The 23,400-nt window shown below is 61.0% G+C and overlaps 1 protein-coding gene across 1 annotated transcript; it reads right to left on the reverse strand.

The window, feature by feature from the left end:
• Nucleotides 1–32: 32 nt before the first annotated feature.
• On the reverse strand, nucleotides 33–21,928 carry HCN2 (hyperpolarization activated cyclic nucleotide gated potassium and sodium channel 2). Its single transcript, XM_012745871.3, has 8 exons — nucleotides 21,214–21,928; nucleotides 11,288–11,711; nucleotides 10,293–10,454; nucleotides 8,867–9,085; nucleotides 7,194–7,340; nucleotides 3,467–3,707; nucleotides 3,057–3,221; nucleotides 33–1,415 (listed from the first exon to the last, which is right to left on the reverse strand). Exons 1-8 carry the CDS (start codon nucleotides 21,861–21,863, stop codon nucleotides 730–732), a joined length of 2,694 nt encoding a protein of 897 aa, XP_012601325.3. The 5' UTR covers nucleotides 21,864–21,928; the 3' UTR covers nucleotides 33–729.
• Nucleotides 21,929–23,400: the final 1,472 nt, after the last annotated feature.

Below are 23,400 nucleotides of genomic sequence, written 5' to 3' on the forward strand. Positions count from 1 at the left end.
GCGCCCTGCTGCCTGGGGCCGGCCCCAAGCAATCAGACGCGGCAGGCTGGGCGCCAATGCTGTCGTTTATTGCGCGGAATGGGGGTGTGGTGGTTAATGGGGCATGGGGGCCGCGGTTGGGGCGCTGCTGCCTCGGCTCGTCAGTACATTCATCACGACGGCGGGCCCCCGGCCTCGCCCCACGCCCGGGCCCTGGTGCGGTGCTGGTAGCGGGCAGGGAGCCGGGCGTGCCCGCTCCGGGGAGGGCACCGCGGGGCACGTGGGGACAGGGCCGGGCCGGTTATTGCGTGAGCGCGATGGGGGCAGCGGGAAGCCGGCAGGCCAAGTATTGCACTTAAAAAACAATCCTCATCAGACGGCGAGCCACCTACGAGGGTGGGGGCGGGCGGGACTGCACAGCCATCTCCTCCTGGCCACGGGCTGCCCCGTCCCCGCCTTACAGTTGGGGGAACTGAGGCACCGAGGTGAAGAGAGCCCCTCGCACGCACGGGAGGCCGCCGCTGGGGGCAGGGGCGATGGGGGTGGGCGCAGGGCGGTGAGGGGGGACGGCCGGGGGCGTGGAGGGGGCTGCCCCGCCAGCCCGGCCCGCCCGTCCGACTACAACTACCTACGTCTCCTCTATGGCTTCTGGGGCGGGCGGGCGCCGGGGCAGCGCGCAATGGCATGGCTTTGGTCTGGATGACGGCCCGCCCCCGGCCAGCCCGGGCCCGCGGGGCGGCGCGGCGAGGGTCACAAGTTGGACGAGAGGCGCGAGCGCGCGGAGTCCAGCGGGTCGAGGCCGCCGGCGGCGCCGGGCGAGGCCGAGTCCCTGCGGTCCGGGCTGGGCGCGGCGGCCCGGGCAGCGGGCGCGGGCCCCAGGCGCGGCGTGGAGCTGCTGGCCGGGCGCGCCGAGGCCGCGGGGCCGGGCGCCCCGTGGGGCAGCGAGGGCTGTGAGGCGGACAGCGGGCGTGACGCGCGGCTCAGGCGGCGCGCGGGCAGCGCGGACCCAGCGCGGGGGGCGGCGGGCGAGCCGGGCGCGCCGCTGTAGGGCGAGGTCCGCGGTGCCCGGGGACTGGCGGGCGCGCCCGGGGGGCTGGCGGGGGGCGCAGGCCCCGGCGAGGCGGCGGCGGGCGCGGGCCCGGGGGGCAGGCGGCGCATGAGACGCGGCGAGCTGAGCGCCAGCGGCCCCACGAGCGGGCGCGCCACCTGAGGGCAGAAGCTCATGGCCACGGCCTGCTGCAGCGTGGCGATGGCCGAGGTGACCTGTGGCGGCGGCGGCGGCGGGAAGAGGCCGACGCGCTGGCCCAGCTCGGCCTGCTGCACCATCTCGCGGTCGTACTTGACGATCTCCTGGATGATCGCGTTCTCCTGGTTGTTGAACACGCCCGAGTTGAGGTCGTGCTGCACCTTGTGCAGCAGGATCGAGTTCTTCTTGCCTGCGGGAGGGCGCCAGTGGTGAGCACTCCTTCGGCGCCTGCTGTGTACAGCGCGCACAAGGAGTGCGCGCCTGCTGTGTAGAGCAAGCAGGGGTTGAGCGCCTGCAGTGCACAGCTAGAGCACATGGAATGCCCACCTGTACAAGCTGAGCACCTGTTAGGTAGGGCAAGCAGGTGTGTGTGCCTGCTGTATACAAGCACATGTGGAATGCCTGCTGTGTATAGGCTGAGCACCTGTGTGTAGCGTAAGCAGGTGTGGGTGCCTGCTGTATGTAACAAGTACACAAGGAGCACCTGCTGTGTAGAACGAGCATATTGAGTGCCTGCTGTATATAATCAGGTATTGAGCACCTACTCTATAGCCAGTATGCATGGAATGCCTGCTGTGTATAGGCTGAGCACCTACTGTGTAGAGCATGCATGTGGAGCACCTACTGTATACAGCAAACAGGTATTGACCTGTTGTATGCAAGAACAATGTAGCCCCTCCTGCCCATAGGGACTAGGTATGGAGCATCTGCTGTGCAGAACAAGCAGGTGTTGAGTCCCTGTTGTATATAGGCTGAGCACTACTGAGTACTGTACAGCCACTGCACATGGAACACCTGCATACATGTATTGAGTACCTGCTGTTTACATGGAGCAGGTATCACTCTAAACCAAGTATGCATGTATGTGCATCTTCTATATACAGTAATCATGTATTGAGTGCCTGCAGTGTGCAACAAGCACACCCAAAACACGTGGCTATACACAGGCTGAGTGCCTACTGTACACAGCAAGTGTATCTAAGCACCTGCCATTCAGAAATGTGTTGAACACCTATTGTTTGGAGCAAATCATTGAGTGTCTATGACATATAAATGTGTTGAGTGCTTTCTGTATACTAGGAAGCTCCCTAACACCTCTCCATTCCCCCAAACAGCACCAAGGCCACCATCTCCCTGGCTCCTGCATTCAGTTGTCAGCAAGTCATGAGGGCACACCTTTCAGCCACATCTGGAGTTCCCTACCTCTCCCTCCCCAGACCACCATTCCCCTCATGGACACTGCCTCCCGTGTAGAAAGCAAGTCTGGTCAGGTCGTCCCCCACCTAGAACCTGCCAGGACTCTGTGGTGCTGATTTACGGGAGACCCTGTATGTTTGCCCCACCTCCCGGCCTCCCTCCCCCCAGCTTCCCTGGCTCTAGACTCCAGGCCTCCTTCCCACCTCAGGGCTTTTGCACGCGCTGTGCCAACTCCAGGAACACATCTGCCCCCTTTCTACATGGCATTGCCTACTCATCCGGGTCTCTGCTCAGCACTCCGTCCTCCCATCCCTATCCCCTCCTGGCACACGGTGGGCTGAGTGATCCCACCATCAGAGACCATAAGCCTCATAAAGGCAGCCCTTGAGTCGGCCTCATGGCTCACATCTGCACCCCGCACACTCTAGGCGCCCAACACCTGCCAAATCAGCAGAAGCTGTACACAACTACAAACACCCTATACTTTCTCTTCCTTCGGAAACTGAGGCTGCATCTGGCCAGAGTGGGACGGCAGGTCAGAGCATCAGTCAGGATCCAAAGGGACTCGGAGGGCCGCCAGCCATGCCCCTCCCGTGGTAGCCCGATTCTCTCCCGAGATGGCCGGCCCACTCACCAATGCGGTCCAGGCGGTCAATGGCGACGGTCTCGAAGGCGCGTCGCATCATGGGGTACTCCTCCAGCACCTCGTTGAAGTTGTCCACGCTCAGCGAGTAGAGGCGGCAGTAGGTGTCAGCCCGCACGCTGGCCGTGCGCCGGCCCCGCGTGAGCAGGCAGATCTCTGCATGTGGCGGAGACAGGCACCTCAGCTGCTGGGCAATGCCCACTGCCCTCCCCACACCCGGGACCGCCCTGCCCCAAGAGCACAGTCCAACCTCTGTGCCTGGGCGGGCGCTGGCCCTTCCACCAAGTCTCCTCCTGACGCCTGTCCCAGCCGCGGTCCACGCCCCCACAGGCCTGCACCCAGTGAGGCCGGGTCCCCACCTTCCCCTTTGCGTCCCTGCAGCTCTGCTGCCACAGGCTCACCCCCAAAATAGGAGCCATCGGACAACTTCATCTCCTTATTGCCCTTGGTGAGCACGCTGACCACGCCGTGCTGGATGAAGTACATCTTCTTGCCGATGGTGCCCTCGCGGATGATGTAGTCACCCGGCTGGAAGACCTCGAACTTGAGCTTGGTCAGCATGGCCGTGACAAAGTTGGGGTCAGCGTTGGCGAACAGCGGCATCGAAGCCACCAGCTTCCGGCAGTTGAAGTTGACAATCTCCTGCAGGGGTGGAGGCAGGGGTGACGTCAGGGAGTGGCTCTGGCTCTTCTTTCTCACTCTACCTTTGGGACCGTTTCATCCCTGGGAGCTTCGGCTTCCTTGTCTGTGAAACGGGTTTAACACTGTAGCGTGACAGCCGGCATCTTCCTTAACAGGCAAACCCTGGAGGTTTTGCAACCAAAGACAAGAGCAGGAAAACCCTACCACTTAACACTGTTTTGGAGTGGCAAATGCAATCAGACAAGAAAAAGCAATTAGATATTTAAGACTTGGAAGGGAAAAACCAAAATTCTCTTTGCAGACCATATGACTACCTAGAAAGCCTGAAAGAATCAATGGAAAACTACAACGTAAGGGAACTTAGACAAGATAGCAGATGATTAAATAAAACAACCAACACGAAAACCAAGGACCTTAAAATCAATCGATGGTGTTGGAAGTCAGGGTGACAGTTGCCCTTAGCAAGAAAGCTTTTTTTTTTTTTTTTTTTTTTGAGGCAGAGTCTCACTCTGTTGCCCCGGCTAGAGGTGCCATGGCATCAGCCTAGCTCACAGCAACCTCAAACTTCTGGGCTCAAGCGATCCTCCTGCCTCAGCCTCCTGAGTAGCTGGGACTACAGGCATGCGCCACCATGCCCGGCTAATATTTTTTCTATATAATTTTAGCTGGCCAATTAATTTCTTTCTATTTTTAGTAAAGACGGGATCTTACTCTTGCCCAGGCTGGTTTTGAACTCCTGACCTTGAGCGATCCTCCCGCCTCAACCTCCCAGAGTGCTAGGATTACAGGCGTGAGCCACCACAAGGAAGCTTCCGGGTATGGAAATGTTCCGTATTTGATCCAGGTGGTGGTTACACAGTGTTCACTTTATGGGATAATGTGCTGTGCCCCATGACATGGGCACTTTTCTGTAAGGTACGTTTCAATAGAAAGAAAACCTTACCTTAAAGAGAAAACTGACAGCCTTTGTATTAATATATATAAACAAAAACCACCTGGAGAAACAGGCAATGGTTGAGAAGCCACCGTCTGCATCCGCATGAAGAGTAAAGTGCGTTTAGCAAGGCAAGTCCAAACCTACATGAAGAAACCTCCGAAGGCACAGAAGGGGGCTCGGACTTCTTAGATAGAGCCCTCTCCATCGTGCAGCGCCCGTTCTCACTGCTCAGGCACATGTTTGACGTGATCCCACCATCACACTTGCTTGTCTAGTGACCGATGCTACTCCAGCTCATTTGGAAGAACAAATGAGCAAAAAACCACAGGGAACCCAAGAAAAACAAGAGCAGGGAGGCGGGGCTGCCCCGCATGGCTCCGAAACACACTGTAAAGCCTCTGTGATCCAACCACGTGGGTTTGGCACTCATGGGGGATGGATTAAAAGTCCAGAAATAGAACCGAGCACATACGGAATTTTAGCATAAAGCGAAAGTGACCCCTCAAGTCTGGGGCAGAGAGGGGCACTTGGCCGCACGGCAGGCGAGCACGTCCCATGCCACATACCGGGGCAAGTTCCAAAGGGGGCTCGGGGTCTAACTGTGAAAAGCGAAACAATACAAGCACCGGAAGAAAACGTAAGCGAATGCCTCTATAACCTGGGAGTGTGCGGCAAGCATGCATTGTGCACCTGCTGTATATAGCAAGCAGGTATCAGGAGCCTACTATACAGGAAGTATGTATTGAGCACCTGTAGTATGTAAAAAATAAGAAGTAAACTACAGCAATGAGGTGTTGAGCACATACTGTGTTAAAAGCAGCAAATGGAAGGGCACAGGCAGTGGAAACTGGGCAGAGACTGCGACAGGACAGAAGCCGGACTTTTCTGAACATACATGGCTCTGTAGACTTCACTTTGGGTTTTTTTTAAATTTTTTTTGAGACAGAGTCTCACTCTGTTGCTCAGGCTAGAGGTGCCATGGCATCAGCCTAGCTCACAGCAACCTCAAACTCCTGGGCTCAAGCGATCCTCCTGCTTCAGCCTCCCGAGTAGATGGGACTATAGGCATTCACCACCATGCCTTACTAATTATATATATATATATATATATATATATATATATATATATGTTTTTAGTTGGCCAATTAATTTCTATTTATAGTAAAGACGGGGTCTCGCTCTTGCTCAGGCTGGTTTCAAACTCCTGACCTTGAGTGATCGCACGTCTCGGCCTCCCAGAGTGCTGGGATTACAGGCGTGAGCCACCGCGCCCGGCCTAGACTTCGCTTTGGAACTTGCCAACACCTAGATAATTATTAAGTCCAGGTTGCCAGGGCCAGGGGGCCGGGGGGAGTGATGGCTAACAGCCCAGGTTTCCTTTTTCGGCTGATGAGAATGTTCTGGAATTAGACAGTGGCAATGGTTGCACAACTCTGTAAAGATACTAAAAACCACGAAATTTCATGCATTTTGTGGTCTATGAGTTCTGTCTCTATTAAATGAATGAATGACAATAATCATCAAGAGCAATTAAACATTTCCAATAAAGTTAACCACCGAGCCCGCCTCCTGGGAGGCGGCGTGTGTGAACGCCCCCCCACCCCAGGCCCACGTCATCATTGCCTCCCGGGGGCCTTTGCCCTTGCTGTGCCCTCTCCCGGGACACCAGCATGGCACGGCCTCCCCTTGTGCGGACGTCGCACCCCAACACGCCCCTCCCTGCTCTGGTTCTCCCAGGACTTCTCTCTCCAACACCTTCTGTGTCTCTGTCCTCTGTCCCCCTGCCCCCCCACGCAGGGCAGGGCACTCAGTGACGGCTGGGCGAGTGTTGTGGGAGGCCCGGGCCCCTGGCACTGTGACTGGGAACGTGGGAGGACACAGTCTTTGCAGGTGTATGTGATCAAGACGGGCCGTGCGGGGGGTGGGCCCCGGGGGAGGAACGCGTGGGGAGAAGGCTGCGAGGAGAGAGGGGAGATCGGAGGGCTGTGTCCACACACCGAGGGACGGCTGGGACCCCGGAAACGGGGAGAGGCAGGAAGGATCCTCCCCTGGAGCCTTTGTCGGGTGCATGGCCCTGCGAAACCTCCATTTGGGACTTCCGGCCTCCAGACTGTGAGACAATAAATCTCTGTTTTTTAAGCGTGGAGGTGTCTGTTACAGCAGCCCCAGGAAACGTACCCGAGGGTCGCACAGGCTACAGGGGCCACAGCTGGGATTTAAACCAGCTGGTCAGGCCTCCTGGAGCAAGACCCGCACTGCAGCCAGCCTGCCCCACCTCTGCGAGGCACGGACCTCGGCAGGTCTGCTAACGGGGGAGTGGGACCAGGCAGGGGCTCTGGGGTGTCCGGGGGGCAGCGGTGAGGCTTCACAGAAGGGTGTCTGGCATGGGGAGGGGGTGTGCAAGTCTAGCTTAAGTCCTTCATGCTGCAGCTGGGCTGGCCACGCCTCCCCTCCAGGACCCAGAGCCCTGCAGCCAGGCAGAGCGTGGCTGACCCCGGGTCCTGCAGCCACCCCACCCCCCGCCCGCCCCCGCCCCGCGCCAGCCGCACCTCCCGCAGGGGCCCGTTGAGCTCGCCCAGGATGCTGTCCTCGTCGAACATCTTGCCCTGGTAGCGGTGCTCATAGTAGTCATGGATCTTCTGGCGGAAGTCCGCGGGCAGCTTGTGGAAGGACATGTACTGCTCCACCTGCTTGTACTGTAGGGCAGGGGACTGGGTCAGGCGCCGCCGGGAGGCCAGGCCCTGCATCCTCCTGCCCCACACTGAACAACAACAAACACTGACTTCTACATTTAAATGTGAAGTTAAATAGTAAGTTAATTTTTCATTAACATTCTGAATAATCTATCTTAACTAATATTCTAAATAATAATTCCAAAATGATTTTGAATTAATTCCCAGGGCTAGGGTTGCCAGATAAAATTCAGGATTCCCAGTTAAAGCAGAATTTCAGATAAACAAAAACATTTCATCTAAGTATATCCCATGCGATATTTGGGACACATTTATAGCAAAACTTGCTATTTATGTGAAATTCAAATTCAACTAGGTATTTTCTTTTTTTTGAGACAGGGTCTCGCTCTGTCACACAGGCTGGAGTGCAGTGGCACGATCACAGCTCACTTCGGCTTCCGACTCCAGGGCTCAAGTGATCCTCCCGCCTCAGCCTCCCAAGTAGCTGGGACTGCAGTTATGAGCCACCACGCTGGCTGGGGGGGGGGTTCTTATGGGAGGCCAGACTGAACTTCCCGGGTCCCCCACATGCTGGTGGTACTTGTTTCCCTCCGAGTGATCTTTCTAGAAGCCACTGGTCAGCCCCTCCCATCAGGGCAGGGGTGTGGGGCCAGGCAGAGGTGCCAGGCCCTGCTGTCCCCAGGACGGTGCCCCTAGGGGTGCCCCTGCCCCACTTCCGCCCCAATCCCGCCCAGCCGCAGCTGTCCTGAGCTCAGCGGAACCCGTGACGGCGGGCGGGTGGTGGCACCAGCTCGTGTTTGGGTGTGAGGCCCACGGCTTCCGGACAGCCGGGCGCCTGGCACAGGGCCCAGCTGACCCGGCCGGCCCTGCTGGGGGGTTGCAGCTCCTAGCTAAGCTAGCCATCAGGGCAGCAGGACAGACAGGGCAGCTTCAGAGAGGAGAAACTGAGGCACAGAGTGGAGAGTGAGGCCCAACTCCCTCCACCCTTCCCAGCCCCCAAGGGGCCTCCACGGCTGAGCCCGGGACCAGCCCTGAGGACACTGTCCCCAGCAGGAGGCCAGATCTGAGTGGCCAGACAGCCCTGCTCTTCCTGAAGCTGCACCCTGAGCGAGCTCAGGCCTCTCCACGGGGTACCCAGCCGGTCCTGAGCTGGCCCGCTGACCCCACGTGGCCCAGCCTCCAAGAGAGGCCGGCTCTCTGGTTCTCCCTCTGGGGTCCCCCGGCAGCCCCCAGTCCCAGGCAGCTGCCTGACCAACGACTCCTCCTAAAGTGCTTCCCAGAGGTACACCCCTGCCCTGGGCTTTCCTTTCTCCTCTTGATCCGGCCACTGACCAGCCGGCTCCACTGCCCCACACGACCCCCGGCCCCACCTGGCCCTCCTCTATCTCGGCCCGGAGCCCACACCACGCAGGGCTGCACCGGGGTCGGTGGGCCTCCCCCAGAGCCCGGGATGAGCTGGGCCACTCTGCTCAGACCCACAGCAGGCCCTGCCTCCCCTCTCAGACCCCAGGGCGGGCCTGGCCCCTCACCTTCTCCTGGTACTGGCGCCTCGAGGAATCCAGAGACTGGATGAGGGCGGTGGCGTGGCCGATGAACATGGCGTAGCAGGTGGCACCCACGATCATGCTCAGCATGGTCAGCCAGATGTCAGTCATGCTCTCCGGCGCCTGCCGGCCGTACCCAATGCACAGCATGTGGCTCATGGCCTTGAACAGTGCGAAGGAGTAGAGCTCGCTCCACGAGTTGTTCTGCAAGGCCACAGGGGGAGGGCGGTGGGCACTCGCATCCCAGGGAGCCCTGGCCCCTGAGGGCCCACCCTCTGCCCTCCCCCAGGCACTGGAGGTGGTGAGCTCCCCATGCTCAGAGGTAACCAAGGGAAACTAAGACCCAGAGTCTGGCCCCCACCCTTTGTAGCCTTTCATCAGAGCGTCTGTGAGGCCATGAAAGTTCCAGGGGGCCCCAGAGTCAGGCCTGAGGGGCAGGGAGGGCAGAGGCACCAGGCTGGCCCGGGAGGTGCCCCCCACTGAGTCCTCAGCTGACCCGGCTGGGGCAGGGGGGCAGCAGGCTCTGTTCAGGAAACGGCCCACATGCACAAGCGGCCTTCAGACAATGGGCTGCCTCAGCCCGAGCAGCTGTGCCAGACGCCGGGAAGAGGCGCCTGTGGGCTTCCCCTCTGCAGCTCCCGCCCCACAATGCCCACCTGCTCTGCGTCCAAACCAAAAACATGCCGCGTCCCATATGTGCCCGCAGGCCGTGCGCAGCAATCCCCGGCCGGGAGAAAGGCTCACTAGGCGCACCCGACACTCTCTCCTGCAGCGCCCAAGATGCGCCCTTTTTAACAGGCCACCAGGGAGCAACAGGTGCCTGGACTTTCCTTCAATTATTATTATTTTTTCTTATGAATTGTTTAGTTCTGGACACTTATTATTTCTTAGAGTTCATAATACCACTTTCCCATTTGAGAGTTACGATGTAAATTTTTCTTTTTCTTTTATTTTTATTAGGCCAATATGGGAAACGATTATTTTAATTAAAAAAAAATTTTATAGATGGGGTCTCACTGTGTTGCCCAGGTTGGATCACAGTGGCTTATTCACAGGCACAATCACAGCTCATTGCAGCCTCGAATTCCTGGCCTCAAGCCATCCTCCTGCTTTGGCCTTCCCAGTAGCTGGGACTACAGGTGTGAGTCTTTAAGTTAAGTGTGTGTACATTAAAAAGGCGAATCAGTTGGGAAAATCACTAAGCGGATGTCTGGGTGATCAAAATGGTCACAGTCGTCCTGGAACGATGGAAACTGGTTGCCTCTGGATGGTCCCAGGTCTGAAAGGCTGAAGTGGCCTTCAGCCACCCAGGGGGGCCAGTGGGGGGACCAGGCGCTGCGGGTCGGTCTGTCCGGGTGGGCGGGGCCTGTGGGGGCTGGGCGCTGCTGGGCCGGCCCTGTCTGGCGCTCACCACCATGCCGTTGATGGAGACCCAGCAGTTGCGCGGGAAGTCCTGCAGCATGGGCACCAGGAACTGCAGGCAGCCGTCCCAGTGGCACAGCAGCAGCATCATGCTGATGAGGTTGCAGATGCGCATGACGGCGCTCGCCAGGTCGTAGGTCATGTGGAAGATCTGTGCGGATGGGGCAGCCGTGAGGGTCCCCCGGACCCCTGCCCGCCCGGAAGGCAGTGGAAGCAGCCCCCAGCGGGACCCCCGTCCCTTCCCTTCCCGACCGCGGCAGCACGTGGCCCCTCCCAGTCTGCCCCACCCGGCGCCGGAACTCCCCTCCAGGGACCACCACCCACGCCCGGCTCGCCCCCCCCTCCCGTGGCTGCCGGGACCACGAGCGACGCTGGAGTCCCGGCAGCCTCAGTCCAGAGGGGGGATGGGGGGCGGGTCTGGACTTGGGGGAGAGGGCGTGGCTTTGCTTCTCTGAGCCTCAGTTTCCCCATGGTCGAATGGGCTGCGGATGTGCAGGGATCTGCCCCGTAGCGCCCGGGTGAGCACCCCCGGGCTCTGCCCCTGTGGCTCTCACGACCCCTCCCTGCAGTCCCTGGGACTCCACTCCAGGGCTCGGCCTGTGGCCCCACTAGGCCCCCCCACCCTAGCTCCTAGCCCCCCACCCTGGCTCCGCCCCTAGCAGCCTGGTACCAGCCCGCCCCGTCTTTTGCCCGTGGCCCAGCCCCTGGACCCGCGTATTCCCAACAAGTGCCTCCCATCAGGGCCAGAACCCCCCCCACCTGCAGTACCGCCCACCTGCACCATTGCCCCCGTCGCCCCGCCCCGCCCCCGCAGCCCTAGCTCAACCCACACCCCTCGTGGCCCCGCCCCTACAGCCACGACCCCGCCCCTGCAGCCACAGCTCTGCCCCTACCCCTTCTGGCCCCGCCCCCACACCCGTGGCTCGGCCCCAGCACCCTCGTGGCCCCCGCCCACGCCCCCGTGGCCGCGCCCGCGCCCCGCACCTCCTCCCACTGGTGGATGTAGCGGATGAGGCGCGACAGGCGCAGCAGCCGCAGGAGGCTGAGGATCTTGGTGAAGCGCACGATGCGCAGGGCGCGCGCCGTCTTGTAGACCTCCGAGTCGATGCCCTTCTCCACGATGAGGAAAATGTAGTCCACAGGGATGGAGGACACGAAGTCCACCACGAACCACGTGCGCAGATACTTCTTCTTGATCTTCTCGGGGTCCAGGATGATCTCCGTGTTGTCCTCGATCACGATGCCCGTGCGGAAGTTCAGCACCAAGTCCATGAGAAAGAAGGTGTCCGAGACCACGTTGAACACGATCCACGGGGCCGTGGTCTCGTCCTTGAAGAAGGTGATGCCCACGGGGATGATGATGAGGTTTCCCACCATGAACAGCAGCATGGTGAAGTCCCAGTAGAACCTGGGGGAAGGGGCCGTTCAGCCTCCGGGCCCCACCACGCCCTCGCTGGGGAGCCGTCCCACCTGTCCCCCTCCTGCACAAGGTCGTGGCGGCCTGGAGCCCACCTCCAGGAAGGCTCCCGCAGCCAGGTCCCTCCCTGTGGCCCAGTCTGACCTTCCCTCCTGGAGGAGGCGGGAGCCCCAGCCAAGCCCAGGAGGATGCCCAAAATAGACTGAATGCTTCACATGACCAAAGAGGGACAATGTGCCTGGCACAAGGTTGGCTTTAGGAAACATTGTGGGAAGAGAAAAGAGCAGACCGGCAGAGAGGACTGGGGTGCAGACGGGGGAGCATGTGGCGGCAGGCACAGTGTGGACCTGGAGCCGCAGGGCCCCATGCCCTCCGGAGGAGTGGGAGCCCCCACACGGGCCACTGGAAAGCGGCGACTTCATTTCAGGAAGCATCCTTGGACGTGTGACAGGAGACAGGGAGGAAGCGGGGCGCCCATCCAGGAGGCAGAGAGAGGCCAAGGCAGGGGCCGGGCGGTGCCAGAGCGGAGGGCCCCGGCGGGAGGGAGGGATGAGAATCGCAGGACGCGGCTCAGGCCTTGAATATAACACACGCGTGGAGAAGACATGACGAGCGGCTTCCCTCCCAGATACACCCGGACTGGGTGCAGTCCCCAAGGTCAATCCTGAAATTCCACCTGGGAGGGACTGGCAGGAAAAGGCCCGTCTGTTCAAGGAATATCTATTGACGGGCCAGGCACAGTGCAGCGACTGCAGCGTCTACCCATGAGGTCATACGGACTCCGCAGATGGCCACATGGACAGATGCCCGGCCCCTCAGCTGTCGAGCAAATGCAAATCAAAACCACTCCAAGGGAGAACTGTTTGGTGGCTCCTTAAAAAGTTAAACATATTAATAGAATTACCATATGACCCAGCAATTCCACTGCTGAGTACATGCCCCAAGAATCTACGTCAAAGACTCCGACAGAGACTTGCACACCCGAGTTCACAGCAGCACGACTCACAACAGACAAAAGGTGGACACAACCCACATGTCCACCGATGGATGAGTGGACACACACAACGTGGTCCGTCCACACAATGAAGTAGTGTGCATTCATGACAAGGAAGGAGGCTCCGACACAGGCCACGGCGTGGAGGGACCCTGAGGACACTGTGCTCAGTGAGAGACGCCAGACACAGAAGGACACACAGTGTGAGACTCCATTTATACGAAATGTCCAGAACAGGCAGATCCACAGAGACGGGACGTGGATTCGTGGTCGCCAGGGGTGGGGGTGGGGGTGGGGGTGGGGGTGGGGAGAGCGGAAGTTATTGGCTAAAGGGCACAGAATTGTGTATGGGATGATGAGAAAGTTCTGCCAGTGGATAGTGGTAAGTGCTTGCACAACAATGTGAATATACGTAATGTCACTGAGTGTCGCATTTAAAAATGGTTAAATGTGAAATTTTTATTTATTTATTTATTTTTGAGACAGAGTCTCACTTTGTTGCCCAGGCTAGAGTGAGTGCCGTGGCGTCAGCCTAGCTCACAGCAACCTCAAACTCCTGGGCTCAAGCGATCCTCCTGCCTCAGCCTCCCGAGTAGCTGGGACTACAGGCATGCGCCACCACGCCCGGCTCATTTTTTCTATATATATTAGTTGGCCAATTAATTTCTTTCTATTTTTATAGTAGAGACGGGGTCTCGCTCTTGCTCAGGCTGGTTCTGAACTGCCAACCTCGAGCAATCCGCCCGCCTCGGCCTCCCAGAGTGCTAGGATTACAGGCGTGAGCCACCGCGCCCGGCCTGAAATTTTATGATAAAAAATATATATACTATACAAGATTCTTCCCAAAGGCTTGAGGGATAAATGAATAAATAAATAAATAAGAGCCGCCGGGCCCAGGGCTCGCGCTGAGGAGCAGATGCCCGGATGGGGTCTGGGCCCGGTACCCTGTGTCTTGAATTTCAAGCAGTCATTTATTTGGTTTTCCCCTTCCCACTGGGGGACCCCCCCCTCAGATGGAGTCAGCCCTCCTCAGGTCTCTGGAGGTCTTCTCCCTCCCCAGGTGGGTTAGTAGGGGGCTTCCTGTAGGCCCCGCCCACTCCTCCCAGAGAAGACTGGTCCCCCCAGTGAGCACGCCGCTCCGCCAGCCCCGGCGCTGCGTGGCCTTGGTGGGCTCCCTCGGGAGCTGCCGCGAACCGGCTCCTTTCAGGACAGCACCTCAGGAGAAGAGCTAGTAACACCACGCCTCCCGGCTGACCCAGACATTCCACTTCGGGGAATTGATCCCAAGGAAATCGTCCAAAAGGAATGGAAAAAAATTAAAAAGCGATTTGTACCGAGATGTTCACAGCAGCTCAGTCTGCGAGAGCCAAAGGCTGGAAGGGACCCAACACCTCACATCCTGGTAGTGTTAGCCAGGCTGGGTTGGCACCTGCCCACTGGCAGTAGTGACCTTGGGCAAGTTCCTCCAGCCCCTCGGAACCTCAGTCTCTTCTTCCATCCATCAACCCACATATGTTGTAATCTTTAAAAGGACACGGGAGACTCCGGTCATGATGAAGAGGGGTGCTGGGCCTTTGGGAAGCCCCCCACAAACCTGCCTGGGGTGGGAATAAGACCTTAAGAGACCTGAGAAGGGTGGACAGCATCTGTGGTTGGGGAGGGAACCCCCAGAACTTTAAGGGCAAAATCAAATGACTGCTCGAAATTGAAGACCTTGCTTTGCCTGAATCTCAACACTGTACGAATTCAGACCCCTGATCTGGTGCATCTGCTCAACAACAAGCCCCCCAGAGCCCTGACACCCCATGGGATTTGGGGCTCCACCTGCCTGCCCACCCCCAGAGTCCACTCTAGAGTTCTGAGGCCCAGCCTCACTTCCTCTGATCTGAGACTGCCCCCCACCTTCGGGACACAACAAAACAAGTAGGAAAGACCAGTTGAGAAGGCCAGGGGGCCTAGAAACCCCCAGCGGGGCTCCCGAAACCACCAAGGGTGCCCAGAAACCCCAGGGGGGCCTAGAAACCACCCTGGGGACCTAGAAACAGTCTAAACAGCCACATGATATGAGGGCCTCCTGTACAGGTGACTTTGCAGGTGACACGCTCTCCTCTATTCTTGGGGTGGGGGTGAGGGCAGGCTCCACACTGACAGACCAGGGAGGTTTCCCAGCCAAGAAGTGGGGGTGCAGGAAGAGATCCAGGCCTGTTGGGTCCTCTGTCTGCTGCGCTCACTGTGTGGGGACCTTCTCCCATGGGCCTTGAACTCCCAGCCTTCAGTTCCCATGTCCCTGGGATCGGGAAGGCCCAAGGCCTACCCCTCGCTCCCCTTGGGGTGTGCAGCCTGGGGCTAGCCACTTGTCCTCTCTGAGCCTCACTGCCCGACTCAGCCAGTCTGGGCAGCCCCTTTCCGATCAGCCCCTGCAGGGACCAGCGAGTGTGCCAGCCCATGGCCACCCACCGCTTTCCTTGTGGGGCCCCAGAGCTGACCGGACACAAGCCGCTGGGCTGTCAAGGGGGGATTTTGCAGCAAGAAAGTTAACGACCATAATTAAATCCTGCATTTTAAAAATAGCCCCCAACAAATAGCAATGAGCCCCCGAGGAGGACCCCGCTCCTGCAGAAACACCCAGATTCCTGCTGCTCCGGCCCCCGGGGAGGCAGGTGCCCAGGGAGACCCTCTGCGCCTGCACCGGAGACAGGAGGAATCCTGGGACCCCCGCCCAGCCAGGCGGTGACTGCAGGGGCCCCAGCAACGGACACAGGCTGAGCTCAGTCCTTCCTCTGACAGCTGCCTAGCCGTTCTCTCAGCTCAGATGGGGAAACTGAGGCTCCTCCAGCAGCGAGTGACAGAGTGGACTGGAACCCAGGCGGGCAGACCGCAGCCCAGCCCCGTCCTCCTGCCCCCAGCTCAGGGCCTTCCCAGTTCCTGCTCTGGGAGTGGCCCTATCTCTCCAGGCCCAGCTGGGGCAGGAACTGGCAGACAATGCTTCTGATCCACTTGGGTGACAGATGGGGAAACTGAGGCCCGTCGAGCTGAAGTCGTGGCCTTCCCCCTCCCCATGGGGCCCTCAGTCCCATGCGTGGTGGAGAGGGTCTGCCCCGGAGGTTTAGCCCCCGCAGGAACAGAGGCGTCCTAGGACCCCAAGGTCAGGGGAAGCGGCCCCTCCCCGAGGGATTCGAGACTCGGCAGGGAGGCTGTCCAGGAATCACAGATGGGAAATCCGGAGGGGATTAGGGGCCGGAGGTCGGGATTAAGGGTGAGCGGCGGAATGGAAGATTAGGAGCCTGAGCCCTGGATGTGGAGTCAGGATCCATGGCAGGTGTCAGGGATTAAGACAGGGAGACACGGCGGGGGAAGCCCGCCAGGCTCCTGGGCGATCCCAAGACAGGGCGGGCATTGGCCAGACGGCGCGTGCCGGGTGCCAGGGGCACAGACAGGCACAGCCCCCTGTGGGCTCCCAGCCCATCCACCCCAGGACAGACGGACAAGATGCTTCAGGGGTGCCACGAGACCAACCAGGGGGCACTTCAGCCCGGGGCAGATAGGGAGGAGGAGGCAGTGGCTCAGAGGCAGTGCTCGGAGGAGGCAGTGGCGTTTGGGCAGATGAGGGGAAGGTGCCGGAGGGACCGCCATGCAGAGGGAGTGGCAGGTGCAAAGGGCCTGTGGCCATGCAGGGAGTTTAGGAAAGGCCTGGAGAGGAGGGAGGAGACCTCGGCCACCATGACCCCCGGCTCCTCCGTGCAGACCCTTCCTCACTTGGGAAATGGGGGCGTCCCTGTCCCTCCCTCACACCCACAGGCCTGGGCCAATGCCAGCGGGAACTAGAGAAACCCTGACTCCCGCCCCATGTGGGGTTTATCCCGGCGCCCTAATGCGGGGATTCAGCACCCAGGGATTTGCAGAGCGGCACCCCATCCTGATCGCTCGCTGATCTGCTGGGCCATCTGGGGTGGGGGCTGGCATCCAGTCCTGCCAGGCTCTTGGAGCCAGCCCTCCCCCACCAGCCCCCCGGGGACCGCAGGGGATGTGACAGACACAGAGTCGACCAGGGACCAACTCATCTCTCTCCCCTCATGGGAAAGGCCTCCCCGATGGGAGACAACTCAGGAACACTGAAAACCGGCAGCAGCAGGAGAGACTAAAGTTGGACCTCAGAGGCACTTACAGACATGGGAGCTGATGAAGGGCAGCATGGAAGCTACTGGCACGACCACTCTCTCTCAGGAGATGAAGGTTCCACTGCCAGGGACCTGCCCTCCGCCCACCAGGCCAGAGTTCCAGGGACAAAGCCCTGATCCGCTTAGGCCTCCACCCACCAGGCTACCCTTGGGGGTGGGCCCACAGTGGGAGACGGGGTCGCAGCCGGCCCCACAGGGACTGTCTCCACGCCGCCCCATCCCCTCCACGCTGGAGATGTCCTCCTTTGCACGTCTCGGTTCTCCACGCTTGGACCTGCGTGGCCTTTGGAACCAGGGCGGTTGGGCGAAGGGAGTAGGAATGAACTGTGTTGGTTGTTAAAATAGTTTTGTTCGGGGCAGGGGCAGAGACCCTGCCAAGGCCCCGGGAATTCTGAGGCCAAATCTCTCGCTTGCTTTGGTTTTTGCACCTGTTCCAATTCAGGCACAAACCTTAGTAATGTGCAAAGAGGGAAAACCAAACCCCTAAACCCGAAATCTGTCCCCGAATCCCTTGAATTTGCTTCTCCGCCAAATCCCCCCACGGGAGCTCCTGGAACATCTCCCGGGGCCTCTCCGTGCCAAGCGGGGCCGCGCTGCCCACAGCCCCACGGCCCCACGGCCTGCCTTCTAAGCGAACCCGCTGCGCTTCCGGACCCAGCCGGGCTGCTGAGGACACGAGTCAAGATCAGACCTGCGTCTGTCCCTCGGTGAATTCAGCAAAAATGTGGCACCCACAGTGTGCCAGAGCCTGGGAAGTGACAAGTGGAGGAGGCCACTTCCTAGAAAGCGAGCAGCAAGAACTTGTAGCAGGATCAAGAGGTCAGGGCCCCCCCGGCAGGGAGGGGGCCCGGGGAGCGGAAGGATTGGACCCACTGGGCTGTGGGTGTGCCTGGAGGGGCAGAGGCTTGTGGCACAGCAGGAACGGGAGGAGACCAGGGTGTGTGAGGCCCACGGGATGTTGGCCTGATTGTGAAAGGTGGACACTCACCCCTTCTTCCCTCCTACCACCACCACCTCACATCTGAGGAAACTGAGGCAGAGACCCAGAGAGGACCCAAGGGCCCGGCTTCACAGGAGGTACTGGGCCCCAGTCTGGGCTCTGACTCTGGAGCCAGCTGCGATTGGACGCAGAGGCCTCCCCTGCTTGTCGCAATCTGCTCTGAGACACCCTGTGCAGCAGGCCCGGCCCCCGGAGAGTCCACATTCCTGCTCTTGGCTGTTCTGGTGGCCCAGGGCCACCTCCATGCCCCTCCTCTGCAGTCTGGGCAGGCGGAAGGCTGTCCCAGTTCACCAAACATTAACTGTCCCATCCTCAGTGCCAGCCGGGCGCAGGCTGATCTCACAGGACGGGCTCCACCGGCAAGAAGCAAACCAAGGAGGTGGGGGGACCTCCAGCCTCCAGGTCAGGGCATGGGGCGAGGCCGGGGAGGCTCCTCTCCCTTTTCCTTTCACATGGGGCCGCGCATCGCACCAGTGGGGCCGGGGGCTGCGCCTTCAGGCCGTGAGAACACAAGGGGCGAAGGCAGAGAGTGGGCACAGAGACGTCTCCCCACGCTCCTCACACGTGGTTTTAGGAAACTAACATAGACACATATATTAATATTACCCACTGCCCACCCTGGGGAACCCCAACATCTCCAACAGTGCCTAGAATGCCCTGTGTCTCCCATTTCTCCCTGTTGGATGGGACTCAGGCAGAGGCTGGGCTGCCTGCGGCCAAGAGTGGGGACACCCAGCCAGCCTGTCCAGATGGGAATCCCAGATCTGTCTGACTAGCTGTGTGGCTTTGAGAAAGTGACTTTACCTCTCTGAGCCTCCCTTTCTTCCTGTGTAAAATGGGACAGCACCTCCTTCACTGTTGTAATAATTAATGTTATTACATCAATACTCGTAAGATTTTTCCAACAGCCCCTGGCCTTGGGGCGGGGGGCAGGGCTCAGGAAGCATTGCTCTTGTGATATACTTGGGGTCTCTGTATTGAAACAGAACAGTCTAGAAGGGGCACAGGTCCCCAAGTACCGGAGGCTGGTAGAGGCCCCACTGCATCCCAGATTGGCAACATCTAAGTCCTTTTTAAAATTTTGAGGCTGGGTGCAGTGGTTCGTGCCTGTTATCCCAGCACTTTGGGAGGCTGAGGCAGGAGGATTGCTTGAGGCCAGGAGTTGGAGGCTGCAGTGAGCTGTGATGGAGCCACTGTGCTCCAGCCTGGGTGACAGAGTGAGACCTTGTCTCAGAATAAATTAATAAATAAATAAAACCTAATGACTTGCTCTCCTAGTCCTGACAACAGGCCACACTTGCCCTCTCCCCACTTGCCAACCTCCTCATCTTTCAATTTCTCTGTCCAGTTGGGACCTCATGGCCCCCATGTATCTCAGAGAATGGGACAATGCCCACGGTGGAGCACAAGGCTGAGTGAGCGTCACTCCTCCTACCAGCCTTCTCCCCCCATCCACCCCAGGATTGGCCCACCTGCCCCCCAAGCCTCACGCTGCCCCTCTGCAGCAGCCAAGCGGAAACCCATAGCCACCAGCTCCCAGTGCCAGCCTGGCACCCACCCCTTGCGGGCTGCCAGCATGGGGGTGGGGAGGTGCTGCTGGCAGGCATGCTGGGGGGCAGCAAGCGGAGTGGGTGCTGTCTGCAGCCCCCTGCCCACCAGGTCCTTCACGTCCCTCTGGCCAACTGGCGCTAGCACCCCCTTCACAGTGGGGCCAGGCAGACCAGGGGGCCCTGGAAACCCAGTCCATCCTTCCCCGCTGTCCCCACCTCACAGACTGGAACACTGGGCCCAGACACTGACCAGAGCCCTCTCAGCCTGGCCACCTGCAGGGAAATGCTGAACCCCCACATGCAGGCCCTCCTAGGGTCCCCCCACCCCTGTGCTCTCTTGAAATCAGGCTACCGGGCAGAGCTGTGTTCACCTCTCAAGAAGGCCTCAGGGTGGGGAGTTGGAATTTGGGGCTTTCTTCCAGGCTCTGTCTGATTTGTGTGCCCCTGGGCCTGCTCCCCGGTCAAGCATGGGGGGTGCAGGGGGACAGGGAAAGGGAGATTACACAGCCCCCTTGTCCCGCTCTGGGGCCCCATCTTGGGGGCTCAAACCGGGGGGGAGGAGAGATCAGGGCGGGAAAAGAGCCGGCAGGATCCCAGAGGCCCGGGCGCTGTCCGTGGTGCTGAAACCGCGCTCGCCCCAAGTGCCCGGGTTTGGCGGAGATGCACGTCCCACCTACACCCTCCACACTCAACTCACACCCCACTCCCAGACACAAACACACACACACCCTCTGGCTCACCCGGTCACGCAGAATTCCACGGTTCCACGTGTGACACCTGCACACAGCTCACACCACTGCCCACTGACGCCGGCGCACACACACCTCGTCCTACCAACAGGTACACACCCACTGACACAGGCACACCCTGCACACGGGTGCGCACATGCACGCACACGCACCACTGGAACACATACCAGTGACCCACCACGCAGACACACCCCTGGGGACACGCCTCCCCCAGATCGCCAGGCCTCCAGAACCCCTGCCCCCAGCAGTCACATGCTCCTGTTCACTCTCGCCGGCCACACCACTCACTCCCAGGAGCCAGAACCCCAAACATGAGGCCGTGGCCCTGCGTCAGGCCTGGCTCTAAGCCTTTCCAGGCATTAACCAGTTTAATCCATATCGACATCTACACACCCACCAACACATGGGCGCACCACCCGGAGGCTCGGGTTGAGGGGCTCATAGAACACACAGCTTGGGGACCCCACGCGCTCAGCGCCTCCTCTTCGCATGCAACCCAGGCCCGCGGACCCCGGACATGTCTCCTCCTGGCACAGGGCGCAGATGGAGATCGTGAGAGCGCCCCGCATTCGCTTAACCCCTTCTTCGTCCACCTCTCGGGCGCGTCCTCCGGGGCGCCCTTCTTTCCTCCTCGCTCCTGCGCCGCCGCTCCCTGGTGCACATTCCCCTCTATTCGTCCTCTCCACCCCCCAGCGCTCAGACCCTAGCCCTGCGGCCTTCGATGTGCGCCCACCCCAGTAGCCGCGCTGCAGGGCCGAGGATGTCAGGGTGCGTGGGAGGGGGCCAGCTGGGGTCGCCCAGGGAGGCCTCGTGCGCCCCCGAGAGCCCCCCAAAGGGAGGAGACTCGCGCGCCCGGGTCACTCCGGGGCGGGTCCCGGGCACGCCCGAGGTCACCGAGGAGCCCCCGAGGTCACTGGCCGGGCGCGCCGCCCCACCCTCCCCAAGGCGCTCCAAGGACAGCCCCGGCGCGCGTCCGCCCGCCGGGCCCCTCCGCGCTGGCCGGCCCCTCCCGGAGGCGGTACCTGAAGTCGCTGTACGGATGGATGATCCAGGCCCCCGCTGACTTAACGCGCTCCTGCTCACGCTCCACGGCCTTCTGGCTGCCGAACATCCGCAGCGAGAACTTGTTGACGCCCGGCTGCAGGAGCGCGCCGAACTGGCGCTGCATGAAGCTGGCCTGGCTGCCGCGCGGCTCCCCGGCCGGGCCCGCCTCCTCGCTGCCTGCCTCATCCGCCGGCCCCGGCCCCGGCCCCGCTCCCGGCCCCGGCGCTGGCCCCGCGGCCGCACCGCGGCACGAGAATGACACCTTGGGCCCCCGCGCCGGGCCCTCTGGCCCCGCGGGGCTGCACTGCGGCTCGCCGCGCCCGCACTCGCCGTTCGGGCTGCCCTTGGCCGTGCTCGCCGCTCCCGGGGTGCCAGGGCGGCCGCACGAGCTGTCCCGGCTGCGGAGCCGGGCCCGCGGGCCGCCCTCGTCCGCCGCCTCGGGGGGCGCCGCCTCGGCTCGGGGCGGCTGTTGAGGGGGCGCGGGCCCGGGGCCCGGGGGAGGCGCAGGTGGCGGCGGCGGGGGCGGCTGCTGTTGGGGGGGCGCGGGCGGCGGCGGCGGCGGCGGCCCCGGCGCGGGGGTCGCGCCCGGGTTCTCCCCGGGCCGCCCGCCGCCCCCGCGCGCGTCCATGGCGAGGCGGCGCCGGGCAGTGCGGAGCGGAGCCGCCGCCGCCGCCGCCGGCCGGAGCCCGAGGGAGGGGGGAGGCGGGGGCGGGGCGGGGCGGAGCCGCGGGGGGCGGAGCCTCGGTCGCGGGGGAGGGGCGGGGGCGGGAGCCCCGCCTCCGCCTGCGCCCCCTTCCCGCGCGCCCCGCCTGGGCCTGGCGCGGAAGATGCTCGGGCCACCGGGTCGGGGGCAGCCCAAGGTCATGCGGCCTGAGGCCTTGGAGATCTGCGCCACCCTCTTCCCAGGAGGGGAAACTGAGGCCCGCAAAGTGCAAGGACGCGCCCAAGGTCACCGAGCCCAGCTGCAGGCTGGGGCCTTCTCTTCGGAGCCTCAGTTTTCGCCTCTGGAGGGTAGTGGGGGGAGGGCCCTGGCCAGTGGCAACCTCTTTCCTTTCTATAGGTTTTAAGATTTCCATGATAAAAGGGTGTTTTGAAAGGTCACAAGAGCTTTGGTCCTCAGTGGGCCCTGGACAAAGACCCTTCCATGTGTGTGGGAGTCTGGGGTCCTGTCACCACCTCTCCCCAGCCTGGGTATACGTGTGGGGGCTGGAGTCTCCAGCAGTCTGGTGGGCTTCAGATTGAGGTCACAGGGAGACCCAGAGCCTGCCACCTCCTTCCCACCAGTGCCCACCAGGAGCCCCACAGGCTGCCTGTTCCCTGTCCCCTTGGCCCCCTGTCCAGCTGTCCCCGTGCCCCTGAGCCCCCCAGCTCTTGGGACATAGGCTCTTCCCAGCCCAGAGGCAGTCTGAGGCTCTTTCATGGCTGGAGCCAGGCTGGGGTAGGTGCTGCTTGGCCCTGGGTGATGCGGGGGCCTAGCCCCAGCCCTCACCCCATCAGCTCCAGCAGCAAGCAGGGAGGAGGGCAGTACAGAGAGGCAGAAAGACACCCACACAAAGAAACCAGGCTCAAAAACAGCAGGAAGGACACCCCCACCTGGGAGGCAGGAGGCAGGCCTCCCGGGACCCTCCTGGGCCCTAGGTCCATAGCAGTTTGGGGCCTTTCATCACACGGCTGGGTGTGATACTGGGTGTGTGCGGTGCCCTCCGCCCACCCAGATGTCAGGACTATGAGTTGGAGATGTGTGTGGAGACCCTGTACACAGTAGGCGCTTGGCAGTGTCTGCAGGATGGGTCTGCCTGGCTACCTGTCCTCCTCCCACAATGGAGGGCTGAGCCCAGCATCTCTCACTCCTGCCAGGCTGCCCCATACCCTGGGCCCCCTGTGCCCACACACCAGCCCGATGCTACCTCCTACAGGTGGGCAGGGCAGCTGTCTGTCCTGAGGCGGCACGGGAGAGGCCAGGTTCAGCAGAGGGGTCGTGCCAGGCTGTGGCCCGCCCCAGGGCAGATGCATATTCCAGCTGAAGGGGGACCTTTTATGTTCACCCTGGGAAGATGTCAGGCTGGGCAGGTCGCCAGAGCCCCAGGGCTTGTGGCTGAGAGTGGCGAGGAGGCGGGACCTGTACTCAGCCTGAAGACTCACCATGCCCAGCAGCAGAAGAGGCA

Source organism: Microcebus murinus, chromosome 27, assembly GCF_040939455.1.
Source record: "Microcebus murinus isolate Inina chromosome 27, M.murinus_Inina_mat1.0, whole genome shotgun sequence".
NCBI classification, from domain to species: Eukaryota; Metazoa; Chordata; class Mammalia; order Primates; family Cheirogaleidae; genus Microcebus; species Microcebus murinus.

Excerpts from the sequence above, each read along its gene's own strand:
- HCN2 (XM_012745871.3), bottom strand. The coding sequence starts at position 21,863 with ATGGACGCGCGCGGGGGCGGCGGGCGGCCCGGGGAGAACCCGGGCGCG. Across the intron at positions 9,086-10,292 it reads TCTCCATCAACGGCATGGTG|AACAACTCGTGGAGCGAGCT; the intron begins GTGAGCGCCAGA and ends GTGGCCTTGCAG. Across the intron at positions 3,708-7,193 it reads TCAACGGGCCCCTGCGGGAG|GAGATTGTCAACTTCAACTG; the intron begins GTGCGGCTGGCG and ends CCACCCCTGCAG.